The 14235-nt window shown below is 42.1% G+C and overlaps 1 protein-coding gene across 1 annotated transcript in view; it reads right to left on the bottom strand.

The window, feature by feature from the left end:
- DMXL2 (Dmx like 2) overlaps nt 1–11824 on the bottom strand; it is a 172064-nt gene extending 160240 nt beyond the window's left edge. The window contains exon 1 of the mRNA XM_052647404.1: nt 11738–11824. Coding sequence (XP_052503364.1) covers nt 11738–11824 — 87 coding nt within the window. The remainder of the gene's footprint in view (nt 1–11737) is intronic.
- Between the last annotated feature and the right edge of the window lie 2411 nt (nt 11825–14235).

Below are 14235 nucleotides of genomic sequence, written 5' to 3'. Positions count from 1 at the left end.
CTAAGCATAATATTCATAGGTTCATCCACACTGCTGCAAATGGTGGAATTTCATTCTTTTTTATGGCTGAATACTATTTTATTGTGTATGTATACATGTGTATATAAATACAAACACACATACACCACGTCTTCTTTATCCATTTGTCTATTGATAGACATTTAGGTTGCTTCCATATCCCAGCTATAATATAAACAAACATCAGGGTGAAGCTGTCTTTTCAATGTAGTATTTTCATTTTTTCTGGATATATACTCAGGCATGGAACTATATGATAGTTTTAGTTTTCTGAAGAACTTCCAGACTGTTTTCCATAGTACCCACACCATCATTACATTTCCACCAAGAATGTACAAGGGTTTCTTTTTTTCTACATCCTCTCCAACATTCATTATTTGTAGACTTTTTGATGACAGCCATTCTGATAGGTGTGAGATGATACTTCACTGCTGTTCTAATTTGCAGCTCTCTGATAAAAAAAAAATGTTCAGCATTGATTATTATGTGCCTGTTAGCCTTCTCTGGAAGGTATGCCTTCTTTGGGAAAAACAAAAAACGTCTGCTCAGGTCTTCTGCTCATTTTTTTATTGGGTTGTTTTTGATTTTCTTTAACCTATATATTTTGGACATTAACCCTTTGTCAGTCACATCATTTGCAAATATTTTCCATTACACAGGATGTCTTTTCCCTTTGTTAATGATTTCCTTTGCTATGCAATAGCTTTTAAGTTTAATTAGATCCCATCTGCTTACTGGTTCCAGTCTTAATCCTACCACCGGTTTTGCTGTGTGGCTTTGACTAAATTCTTTAATTCTGAGACTGAAAATTTCCTATACTAGATCTAAATTGTAAAGTGTTTCATTTCATATACCACTTTAACATACAAGATGAATATTAATCCTTTCATTTCAAAAGAATTGTTTCTATGTCAACCACATACAACGGGCACTATTAAATATTGCCAGAAAGAAGAGCTACTGTTCCAGTACTTTAGCAATTTTACTAGTTTACAGCTTATAATACACACCAACAGTATACAACAGTGCATTTTTAATAGCTGGTTTGCCTTAGAGGTATGCACAATGCTTAAGCACTCAAATATTTTTTCAATCAAAGATAACCAGGAAGTTAGGCTAAACAAAATTCTACTGGAAAAGGAAACTCTCCTTTCCACTTACTATATTTCATCATTGTTTGCACTGTTGAGTTTTTAACACTAGATACCATATTAATAATATTAAAATAAAAAATCGAGTTCTTAATGATTTTTGTTTGCTTTTGGTTTTAATGGCCAACTTGGGCTTTTGATTATATAAAATATTTTCAGCATAAAATGATAGCCATGTTTAAATGTTCCATGAATGTATTTATTAGCACATTCTTTTTTCTTTTTTTGGCAGTGCCCCAAGGCTTTCCCCAACCAGGTGAAAGTATGGAGTTCTAACCACTGGACCGCCAGGGAATTCCCAACATTCTTAAAATTACTTTCTAAAGAAAATCTTGTTTGTAATCAGGAATACTGCTTTAGCTGAGTTCAGTTTACCACCACGTGGGGCAACTACCTCAATCAAGTCTTTGTTGGACTCCTCAATTTTCAATTTCAGGCCCCACCCCACCTCAGCTATTTTTATTTATTTTTATTTTTTTAGTTTTTTATTTTTTTAATTTTAAAATCTTTAATTCTTACATGTGTTCCCAAACATGAACCCCCCTCCCACCTCCCTCCCCATAACATCTCTCTGGGTCATCCCCATGCACCAGCCCCAAGCATGCTGTATCCTGCGTCAGACATAGACTGGCGATTCAATTCTTACATGATAGTATACATGATAGAATGCCATTCTCCCAAATCATCCCACCCTCTCCCTCTCCCTCTGAGTCCAAAAGTCCGTTATACACAGCTGTGTCTTTTTTCCTGTCTTGCATACAGGGTCATCATTGCCATCTTTCTAAATTCCATATATATGTGTTAGTATACTGTATTGGTGTTTTTCTTTCTGGCTTACTTCACTCTGTATAATCAGCTCCAGTTTCATCCATCTCATCACAACTGATTCAAATGAATTCTTTTTAACGGCTGAGTAATACTCCATTGTGTATATGTACCACAGCTTTCTTATCCATTCATCTGCTGATGGACATCTAGGTTGTTTCCATGTCCTGGCTATTATAAGCAGTGCTGCGATGAACATTGGGGTACATGTGTCTCTTTCTATTCTGGTTTCCTCAGTGTGTATGCCCAGCAGTGGGATTGCTGGGTAAAGCCTGTAACTTAAAATACAGAATCCCTACAGTCCAGGTATTAGGTTAATCTCTAATTTTTTAGGTATTAAAGTCTTTTAAAAACACAATTGTGAAAAATTTAGAACTGCTTAATAGGCACAAAATCTGTCAATTCCTCTTAATACTTTTAGGTTAAACCAAGAGCTTCCCAGGTGGCTCAGGGGTAAAAAATCTGCCTGCCAATGCAGGAGATACAAGAGATGCATGTTTGATCCCTGGGTTGGGAAGATCCCCTAGAGTAGGGAATGGCAACCCACTCCACTATTCTTGCCTAGGAAATCCCACAGACAGAGGACCATGGCAGGCTACAGTACATAGTGTCACAGAGTCAGACACAACTGAGCACACACACGCACACACACAGATTAAACCAGACCAATAAAGTTTTATACCTGGACTGTCTTCTCTGAGCTTTCCCTGCACCCACCCTATAACTCATTTATACAAATACGGCCTAACTGCCATTGACCTATATCAAAAGTATTATAAAATAATCTTATAAAAGTGGTGGTGTTTACTTAGGAATGTTTCATATTATACTAAGGTGTCCTTTTGCATCTATTAATTCATTGGGTACTTTTTTACACCCCAACAAGTTTTTGTTCTAGGTGCTTAAAGAAATAGTAATAAAGGGCATTGAAGGCACTTGGGTCTTTTCTCTGAAAAAAAAAGTCATTTGAAAATTTTGAACAAGAAACTAACAAGATCTGATTTATACAGGAGAAGGCAACGGCACCCCACTCCAGTACTCTTGCCTGGAAAATCCCATGGGTGGAGGAGCCTGGTAAGCTGCAGTCCATGGGGTCGCTAAGAGTCAGATACGACTGAGCGACTTGACTTTCACTTTTCACTTTCATGCATTGGAAAAGGAAGTGGCAACCCACTCCAGTGTTCTTGCCTGGAGAATCCCAGGGACGGGGGAGCCTGGTGGGCTGCGGTCTATGGGATCACACAGAGTCGGACATGACTTAAGAGACGCAGCAGCAGCAGCAGCAGCAGGATCATTCCAACTATTATGCTGAAAATAAACTGAAGAAGGACAAGACTAAAGGCAGACCAGGTAGGGAGACCCATTAAGAACCTACTGCCATAACTGTGGAAAAAGATGATGGTGTCCTGGACCAGGGTGGGAGCAGCACAGGTGATAAGTGGGCAGATTCTGGATGCATTTTGAAGGATAGCCAACAGAAATTGCCAACATTAGGTCTGGGATGGAAATGAAAGAAAAGATTCCAAGGGAACTGGGGGAGGGAAAAAGATAAGGTAGTCATTTACTGATTTAGAGAAGGCTGAAGGAGGAGAATATTATCAGATAGCTATTACACTCAAGAGGGAGATATCAAAGAAACAGCTAGTTACAGCAATCTGGAATCAGGCTGAGAAGTACTTAAGCGAAGTAAAAGAAAACCAGGAGAGGAAAATGAAGAAACTATTTCAAAGAAGAATAAAAAGCAATTTTACAGGACAGCAAAAAGAAAAACTGCTAAAGCAATACCCTTGAGTAGATAAGAGGAGATGAGACCTAGGATATTAACCAGGGTTTCTCATAATGGCAGCAGCATTGACAATTTAGGCTAATTCTTCATGGGTGGGGGGCTGTCATGGATATCATGGGATATTGATCAGGATCTCTGGCATCTTCCCACTAGATGCTAGTCCTTCCCCCACAACCTTATCAACAACCCATCTCCAGATACTGCCAAATGCCTCACGTGGGGTACAATCACTTCCAATTTAAGATCATCGGTACCAATGGAGGAACTGGCCTTTGCTGGAAACACTGACAATTTATCCATATAAAAGATGCATGGTTAGAGTACATGATAATAATTTGAATATCTCCTTCTGATTAGATCCTCTTAAGGAGAGACATAGTCAAGGCCAGGGAAAACATGAGGAGGCTGCTGGCTTATCACAAAACCAAAGTCATTACTCCTGGAAAAATATCAGCCTTAAATTGAACTGTAGCTACCATATAAGCTATCTGTGTCTCTGAATTCAGACTGAGCCGAAACTTTTATTTTTTGGTGCGGGGGGAGTCTCTCTATGCCCCACTGCATAATGCCCAAATAGTCTCTGGCTTCCTAGGTTTCTTCTAAAACCACAAAAGAAAACATGACTTAGTATGAATTAAATTATTATTCCTGAAAGAGTCCAATTTTAAAAGGAATACCCCTAAAGGAACATATATCCAATGACAATCTAAGAGGATGTCATTATGCTTTTCAAATCACCACACCAAATTATCATGTACTATGTTCAAAGGAGCCTGGTTCTATCCAGTGACCTCTTTATACTGAGTGACTTCTCCATCAAAAAGATGTAAGCTAACCATATCTTTTTTGTGTTTAGGATGGAGGGAAAGGGGAGCATTAAAGGAGCCCTTAGCAAACATAACATGAGAAAGATTGAGAATAAAAGTACAGTCGATCGGTTTCCTGTGTTATATACCAAGTGCCAGGGTTTCGTGAGCTACAGCCACACCACCTGTGTAGCCTGCACCTGCTTCCTCAATAACAGGTCCTAATATATCATGAATTAGCATTACAGAGCAAAAATACAATGAAAAAGGATTCTACAAACTCAAAAAGATTGAAAACCCTGAAACTTCTCATAATATTAAAATATTTGGTTTCCAAATTTGTTTAAAAAATAAGCCACAAGTTAGAAGACCCTTACTGAATCTGAATTACCGATATTCTCTATTAGTATCCCCTTTTAAACACTGCTTTGTATTCTATCATAGAAGGAAATTAAATTGGTCAGGCATGACTTGTTTTTCCACTGCGCCTTTGAGGTTGTAACCCAACATCCTATACTCTTTTTGATGATTAAATATTGAAACTGATTTGTTCTAAGTGTCTCAAGATCCAAGTTTAAAAAGATATAAAAAAATTTTTATTGAAGTATTTACATATTTACAACGCTATGTTACTTTCAAATGTACAGCAACATGATGCAGGTATACACATGTATGCATTCCTTTTCAGATTCTTTTCCCTTGTAGGTTATTCTAAGATGTTGAGTATATTTCCCTGTGTTATACAGTAGGCCCTTGTTCAGCTATTTTATATATAGTAATGTGCATATGTTAACCGAAACTCATTTTTCTCCCTCACCCCTACTTATCCCCTTTGATAACCAAGTTTGTTTTTTATATGAATCTATTCCTGTTTTGTAAATAAGTTCATTTATATCATCTTTTAAGATAATTTCTAAAGTCATCTTTTAAATACCCGAAAAGCTAAGAACAGAAAGTAAAGGAGTAAATCTATCTAACAGGATAGAGGCCCTAAACACCATCACCCTGGCCCAATCTCCCACTCCATACTGCACTCTGACAGTACCAAGGACCAGATACTGAGAATATAATCATAAACAAGAGCCTCCTTCTCAACTGTGAGCCCAAAGACCCACTACCTCACAAAGGCTCTGTATGGCTTAATCTCTGAGCCAGAATGGAGGTCCAGGTTCCCTGACTGTGAAGTGTGACCAACAGTCTCTTATATACATACAAGTGGATGGGCAGTGTACACAGACTCCAGACCCACAACCTCACCACAGTTACTTTATGTTTCTAGTTCTATTTTCTCTTTGCCCCTTGGCAAACTCTAGAGAGGTCCATATAATGCCATCCAAGGTCTGAATACTTAAAGTGAACCTAACTTAAGAGCTTCATTCTACAGATGATAAACCTAAAAAAGTTTCAGTGATTTAACCAAGGGTCCAATGACTAGTTGGCCTGAGTAGTCTGACCTCCCATTTCTAGGGAGGCACTAGTTGGGGCTGTACCAGAGTTTCAGGGTAGCTGCCAAGAGTCTTCTCTACAACTGCAGGCTAATTAACAATCTACACAGGGACATAAGTAAAAACTTACAGAACCTCCTATTCACCTAAAGGCTAACAATGAATACAAGGCTACAAAGTCTAAAATGTATCAATTTAAACACACAAGAAACTACTCTCCCAGAATAAATGGGCCAATTTCTCTTGGAAAACAAGTCCACTCTAAATTCTTGACTTGTCTTTCCCTTTATTCTCAGCACAGGCAAAGTCCTTAATACCTGTTGATAACCAGTCAGTATAGCAGAAGTTTTTCTGTCCAACTCCCCAGTTTCCCCTGCCAAAAGTGATCTCTTCTTTCTCTAAATTTCCACAAGAATTTAAATACCTCACAATACCACACAGCTGGTCTGCTGTGGTGAAGTATATGTCTTAATTCCCCTAGTAGATTACCAGGTTCTTACACTTTTTAATAAACTCCCTGAAATCAGGACTATGTTCTGTTCTGTTTTCTTAAATCTCCACAGAGCCACACACATCCAAGTGCTCAACAAATATCTGTTAAATGTATAAACAAGCTGATTATTTTCAAAGTTTGGTGGTGTTGTAATTCTAGGACTAGAATACCATTATGCTACAGTAGAATTAAAATATATCTAAATGTCAAAAAAATCATATAATATTATCTTCTAACTTTTAAATAAAGGGTTTTTTCATTCATTACTAGAAAAAAAACAATGATAAAAGTCAAGAATGTCAGAAAATACATTTTCCTAAAAAGCTATAGGTAAAGGACTTCCCTGGTGGTCCAGTGGTTAAGAATCTGCCTGCCAATGTACAGGACATGGGTTCAATCCCTGACCCAGGAAGATCGCACATGCTGTGGGGCAACTAAGCCAAGTGCCACATCTACTGAGCTCATGCACCTAGAACCCATGAGCCTCAACTACTGAAGCCCTCGCACTCTAGAGAAGAAGCCCATGCTCACCACAACTAGAGAATGCATGCAGGCAGCAACAAAGACCCAGAGCAGCAAAGAAATTTAAAATGCCCCAGGTAATGTTTGCAAATCCTATTTCTCAAATTCTAACTGAATTCGCTATCTAATAAAGAAGTCTTGTTTTGTTTAAGTCCTGTGTTTGTATTTTAACCACTTCTGTGAAAGAACAGTCACCCAATAATGCATCCTTTGGGCTTCCCAGGTGGTTCAGTGGTAAAGAATCCGCCTGCCAAAGCAGGAGACACGGGTTCAATCCCTGGGTTGGGAAAGATCTCCTTGAGGAAATGGCAACCCACTTCAGAATTCTTGCCTGGGAGATCCCAGGGGCAAAGGAGCCTGGTGGGCTACAGTCCATGGTGTTGGAAGAGAGTCAGACACAACTGAGCAACTAAACAAGTACATCCTTTATACTGTGCCACTCCTTGACTTCGCTGCTCTGGGTCTTTGTTGCTGCCCACATGCTTTCTCTAGTTGTTGTGAGCATGGACTCAGCAGCTTGGCCCGTGGGTTCTAGGTGCATGGGCTCAGTAGTTGTGGCACACGGACTTAGTTACACGCAGCATGTGAGATCTTTCTGGGCCAGGGATTGAACCCATGTCCCGTGCACTGTATTTGTTGTTCTTGCCATCCAGAAACACCTAATACCACTCTCTGTCTTTCTAAGTATCAATCTTCCAGGAAATAGTTTATCTTCCCAACTACATGTGATCGCTTTCATCTGCCTTATATTGTAATTATGTACATCATTTTAATCTCTGCCAGTGTAAGTTCCCTGAGGCTACAAATGGCTACTTTTTGTTAATATTTTTCAGTGTGTTGAATTCATATCAGAATGGTGTAAATAACTTCAACACCCTCTATATGTCTGAAAATATAGACTATACTCCTTAAGTGAAAAAATATTTTAATATTAATCATCATCATACACCATCATTGTTTTAATTAATATTCTAATGCTTCAGTTCAGTCATTCAGTTGTGTTCGACTCTTTGCGACCCCATGGACTGCAGCACACCAGGCCTCTCTGTCCATCACCAACTCCCAGAGTTTACTTAAACTCATGTCCATTGAGTCAGTAATGCCATCCAACCATCTTATCCTCTGTCGTCCCCTTCTCCTCCCACCTTCAACCTTTCCCAGCATCAGGGTCTTTTCAAATGAGTCAGCTCTTCACATCAGGTGGCCAAAGTTTTGAAGTTTCAGCTTCAACATCAGTCCTTCCAATGAATATTCAGGACTGATTTCCTTGAAGATTGACTGGTTGGATCTCTGCAGTCCAAGAGTCTTCTCTAACACCACACTTCAAAAGCATCAATTCTTCTGTGCTCAGCTTTCTTTATAGTCCAACTCTCACATCCATACATGACTACTAGAAAAACCATAGCCTTGACTAGACTTACAGAAAAGTAAAATTAAAAAACTAAAGACTATTTTCAGAGAGTAATAACATAAATAAGGAGAAATTTACACTATCTGCTGCATTAAGCCTTAAACATCCACCTACCTACCTAACTATAAGAAGGTGGTTGGAAATGTCTTGATGGCATAATAAAAGTACAACAAAGCTCATACATGGTAGAAGATCAACCCTGAACTACCTGGGACTTGACTTATTGCAAGATAACAATATTTCCAGAACTCAGAACTTATATTGAAGAGAAAAGAATGATTTAAAGGTGGCATTTATGTAAGTGTATTTATAAAATTACAATGGAGTGTTTTAAAAAAACTGTCAAAACACAAGTGAAAAGCATCACAGCCCAGATGCCAGCACTAAAAGTACACCCATCACTGGGACGGTCCACTACCAACTGCACCACATGTCAGCAGAGCAGAGACCATGCCCTGACAACACAGCCACACACAGTGCAATTCGTATAGATGGCTGCTTTTCAATTACAATGTCATGAACACATCAAAATTCTTTTAAAACTCTTTTTCAAAAACTTTGTGTGTAGACTCTGATATAATTGATCTGCCCAAGTTTGCAAAGGTCCTCAGATTACTACTGGCTAGCTCCAAGACGGTCTTTCCTTCTACACTGGCCACGTCTAGGCCTTTCACACAAACACACCCTTCGGAGCAAGCACTCTGACAGGAAAGAGGCATATACAGAAAAAAAGCCCACCAGATGAAAAGTCACAAGACTTCCATTACAGCCCTGGCTGGTCCCCTTTTTAGTCACCTGACTCAGAACTAGAGCTGTTTCATCTGATTCCTGTACAAGTCAAATGGCATACTAACATAAAGGAGGGGTTTAATTTCATTTTTTAATTTTTTTAATTTCATTTTTCCCTGTACTAGCACTGGCATTGAAATAACTGGTAGCTGATTCCTAAGTACTTGAAAACAGTTTGTTCTCATTTTTTTCAAGCAACTCTGTTCTTCACAGAGCCCAAAAGGTCATTTCTAGTTCAAGGCAAAATTATAGCTGGATCAGTGCATTCAAAACCAAGATATTAAAATGAGATGGTATACAACAAGAGTATAAATTCCAAACGACCAGTGTCACAGGCAGCCATCCTAAACCAGGTAAATTGTGAGTCATTATTCGGGAAAACAAAAAGGATTCTCTTGTTGCAACATAAAAATGTAGGCTGGAGTAAGAAGATTAGGTTGTCTATAGCAGAGGGGCCAAGATAAAGAGTATATACACTCAAATATAAAGTCAAAGACAGCAGAAGAATATCTGACAAGTTTAAATTTCACAATACAGCTATCAGGAACAACTAAGTATTACTGAGCCAAGAATAACAGGGTAAAATGGTATCTGAAGATTATTATACACCAGTTGTGTGGAGGATGAACTGAAGTGATCAGTGATGTCAGGAAATCCAGTTCTGAAATCCTTAATATTAAGTAATACAAATAAGGTTCTACAATAAGCTAAGGACATGAAAGGGGGTAAATCTGCTAGCCACTGCAGAGAGTCAGCTAGACTTGGTAACAGACTAATGAGGGAGGAGTAAAAAGATTTGAAAATGATTTCCAAGAACCTGGTCATGGGCAGCCTATAGCATAACCACACCTGCGCAGCATTAACTGGCTTTTCCTGACTGCACCTGAACCTGTTTAGCCCTATATACCAGCCTCACAATAAGACACCGCTCTATTCTAGATAGAAACTAAAAACTACCACCACCATAATAGTATAGAGATACCCCATAAGCCAAGATTCCAAATTGGTTTCTTGATGGAGAAAGCCCCCTCTTCTAACCCTGGTGAACTTCCCCTCCAGCTACAAAACTAGGGGAGAAGGAAATATCTTCTACATCCCCCAAACTGTCTACACACTTAAAGCCCAAGTTCAACACCATATGGATCTTTTAGGTTACCAGTACACAAAACACAGATGACAACATTGACAAGGATAGGTATAACAATACAGTCAGGCAAATTATATTTTCTAATGGTTCATTCTAAACTGATACAAAGCCAAGTTGATTACATTTACAATTAGAGTGCCCAAAAAGCAATATTATGGGATTATCTCTAATGCATCACAATGATAGATAATTTCTGCTCCAGAATGCACTGTGCTACATAATGATTCTGCAGTTTTGCAGGAGCTTTTCTTATTTCTGCAGCTTTAAAAACATGCTTCTGGAAAGCAGACAAAGAGTTTCCCTTTTCTTAAAAGCACATCATTATACTATTTCCAATTTTACCAAGCAGAATGGTTATCAATAACAATGTGTATTTAGTCGAGGTCTCATCGTCTACATTTTGTTCTGAAGAGGACGAATTTTCTGAAGAGGACAAAAAACTCATATTAATCCATGGGAGTCTCCCTACGAGTAAAAGAAGCTTCAGGGCTTGGTTTGAATTGGCTATACTAACAACATCCCATTCTCAAAGAGACTAATTTAGCCATACTCCTTGAGAAACATGTCTGTTTCACCCAGATTTTTAAGAGGTTCTATCTAACACATTACTGTTTACATACACTTTAACCTCACAAACAAAAACACTGTCATAAAATTTGCACATTGCCTTATCTTATAAACAAACCAGCCTGCCTCGCAAACGGATTAAAATATTATCTAGGGAGGTTACCAAACCGTGATCTCGTGATAAATAACAGCTCCCCAGGCCTCTGTCACTCTAATTATTCCATTCTAAATTTCTCGGGGGCAGAGAATGAATTTTTCATTTTCGTGTGGGAATTAAGATTCTGCATATCAGGAGGCAGAGGGTCGGGCTTAAAGCCACCGAATCCAGCGGCTCCTCGCTGCCCTAACCCCGCGGGCAGGGGGAGCCAGGTGCAGCATCGCCTCCACGCGCCGAGACAGACCGAGTCTCTGCGCCTCCAAGAGCAGGTGCGAAACGGACGCTCTGGGCTTTCAGTGGTTTCATCTTCCTCCACCCAGACGCGGGGACCATCCTAGGCGAGGAACCTTCTAGTCCAGTCACCCCAGGGGCCCGCTTGCTGAGGACGGACAGTACGGTGGATTCCTAAACCTTCCCCCAGACGGGTAATTTCCTTCAGCAGTCGCAGGACTCACAGTCCCACGGCCCGCCCCCCTAAGCTGCGGTGCAAAGAGGACGCGGGCGGGGCCCCCCAACACTTCGCAGCCTACCGAGGAGGCGTGGGCTCGGGACAAGGTGTTTTCGGCCCCCGCGTCGAGCCAGCGGCCTCTTCACCTCAGACTCCCGGACCTCAGGCTCACCGTGAAAGGGACATCCTCGACGCTGCCCACGGAGTAGCAGTTGTCTCCAGGGTTGACAGCTCCGGTGAGGACCTGATGCAGATGCATCTCCGGAGACCCAGCTGGTGAGGCGGACGCGCGAGGAGCGCAAAGAGCCCTGCTCCCGGCCCTCCTCCGGGCGCGAGAAAGCTTCCCGCTCCGCCTCTCTCGGGACCCACCCCGCTGCGGCTCTGGCTTAAGGCCTCGTCCCCCCTTCGTCTCCCCCCGACGTCGTCCCGGCCATAGGAGCTCCTCGGCCGCCGCCGCCGCCGCCCGGATCGCCGCTCGGCTGCGGAAATGCCCGGATGCTCCCACCGCCGGCTGCACCGGCGCACAAATGCGGGAGGAGAGCAAGTGTGCGGGAGGGGCAGGGGTAAGGGGTGAGGAAGAACGCGAGCCGGGCGCGTGCTGGAAGAGACGCTCCTCCCGAGGGAGGTGGGCGGCGCGCGCGTCCACCCTCTGGGCAGCGCGGGACGGGGAAGGGTAAACCCCTCCTCCCGCTGCTAAGCCCTCAGCAGGGTCCTTCTCCTCACGCCCAGCTTGTGCGCGTGCGCGCGCAGAGGTTTCCAGGGCAATAGCGCGCGCCTCGCGGACCCCTGTCCCGGGATTGCGCGCGCAGACTTGCGGGAGTTCCCTTGGAGCCTCCGGGTTGCGGCCGCTGGGGGCGGTCGCCGGGGTGGCCGCGGGGCGGGGTGGAGGCCGCTCCTGGCCAAGGCCCAATCCCTCTCGCAGACGCACCGCTGGTTTGTGTTTCGTTCTCTGAGTCTTTAATCCAACACCAAGCACACTGCATGACGGTCAGGGCAGTTGACCTCAGGAGGACACCCGTTACCAGGAAATTCCACCCCTGTAAATCTAAATCCCTTCGTGCTTTTTAAAAGTACAGTGCATTAGATATTTTATTTGATGTAAACAGTAAAAATATCTTGCAACTGTGTAGAGAAGCCGTCTAACAGCAAATTATTTTGTTCCCCCTTTTCGTCACAAGTTTGTTCTAGACCATCGAAAGGAGCCCCCTGGAATGAGTGACTCCTCTACACTCTTTTTTCATGTGTGATGGCATGGATTCCCTGATTTTTTTAGACTGTCCATCACAAGGTTTTCAGCCTATACTGTGTGTGTGATTTAAGTCACTGAGGCAAAGAGGTAGAAGGGAGCAAGATACAACTATAAAACCAAGCAGAACGCCAGAAGTGTTAGGATTGAGACACAAAAGCCTATGCACCACAGAAGAGGAAAAAGATGGGTGTTAGGAAGAGGCTGACATAAACGCTGCCTTCAAATAGAGAAAATAACCTGAGCTAAGGCTTAGAAGTGTAAAGTGACAGGATGTGCCAATGTAAGAAGACAGATGAAGTTTCGATCCCTGGGTGGGAAACATCCCCTGGAGGAGGAAATAGCAACCCTCTCCAGTATTTTAGCCAGAAGAATCCCATGGACAGAGGAGCCGGTGGGCTCCAGTCCATAGGGTCGGAAAGAATCAGACACGACTGAAGCGACCTAGCAGCCGGCAGGATAGAGGAACAAAGGTTAGATTAACGTTTAAGTCTGAAGATATGTAGGGTGGGAAAAAGGAAAGGTAGTAAACATGAGATGGATACCTCCAAGAAGTTAGCTTGGGGCCAGCCTGAACATGTGGAGTCCTGAATGTTCCACTAAAAAGCTTAGATTTTTAGATTTCGATCTGCCTGCAATGTGTGTGGCTGGGGGTGGGGGGTTGGGGCGAGGAATGTGTCCGTGCTCAATCGAATCATGTCATACTCTGCGACCATGGACTGTAACCCGCCAGACCCCTCTGTCCATGGGGTTTTCTCGGCAAGAATACTGGAGTGGGTTGCCATTTCCTCCTCCAGAGGATCTTCCCCACCCAGAGATGAACCTTGTCTCCTACACTGGCAGGCGGATTCTTTACCACAGAACCACCTGGGAATCTCGTGGGGTGGGGATGGGGGTGTCCATCAAATGCTTCAAATGCAGAAATGTATAAACCTCTGCTTCTTTAGGAAGGTGACTTTGTTATCACTGTGAGCATAATTAGAAGTTTGGGGAAGACTGCAGGCAAAAACCTGGCCAGAGTTGGTAATCTGTCTAGTGAAATGAGTCAAAAGATAATTCCCAGTGACCTAAGGCCTTTTTATTTTCATTTTCAATTAATGGCATAACCGTTCCCCCAGTCATCCAAACCAGAAACTGCAAGCAAATTTCACTCCCATTCTCTCTCTTGTCCATATCCAAGGATCACTTTTCCAGGTCCCTAATTCATGCCCTTCATCATCCCTGCTGCCCTTTACCTCATCATTTCTCAAGTAATTACTCTAAAAGCCTCCTAACTGGTTTGACAGCCTTTCATCTCCGTGCTCTCCAATCCGTCCACAGCTCTGTAGCCTGAGAAACCTTTTTAAGGGAAAAATTCCTCTGCTTAAAAGCTCCACTTTCTACAACTTCTGCCTAATCTATTTTATCTCAGGCTGTTCCCTCAC

The sequence above is a fragment of the Budorcas taxicolor genome, chromosome 10 (genome assembly GCF_023091745.1).
Source record: "Budorcas taxicolor isolate Tak-1 chromosome 10, Takin1.1, whole genome shotgun sequence".
NCBI lineage: Eukaryota > Metazoa > Chordata > Mammalia > Artiodactyla > Bovidae > Budorcas > Budorcas taxicolor.
The sequence above is the reverse complement of the archived record's forward strand: the minus strand, read 5'-3'. Positions and strand labels throughout refer to the sequence as shown.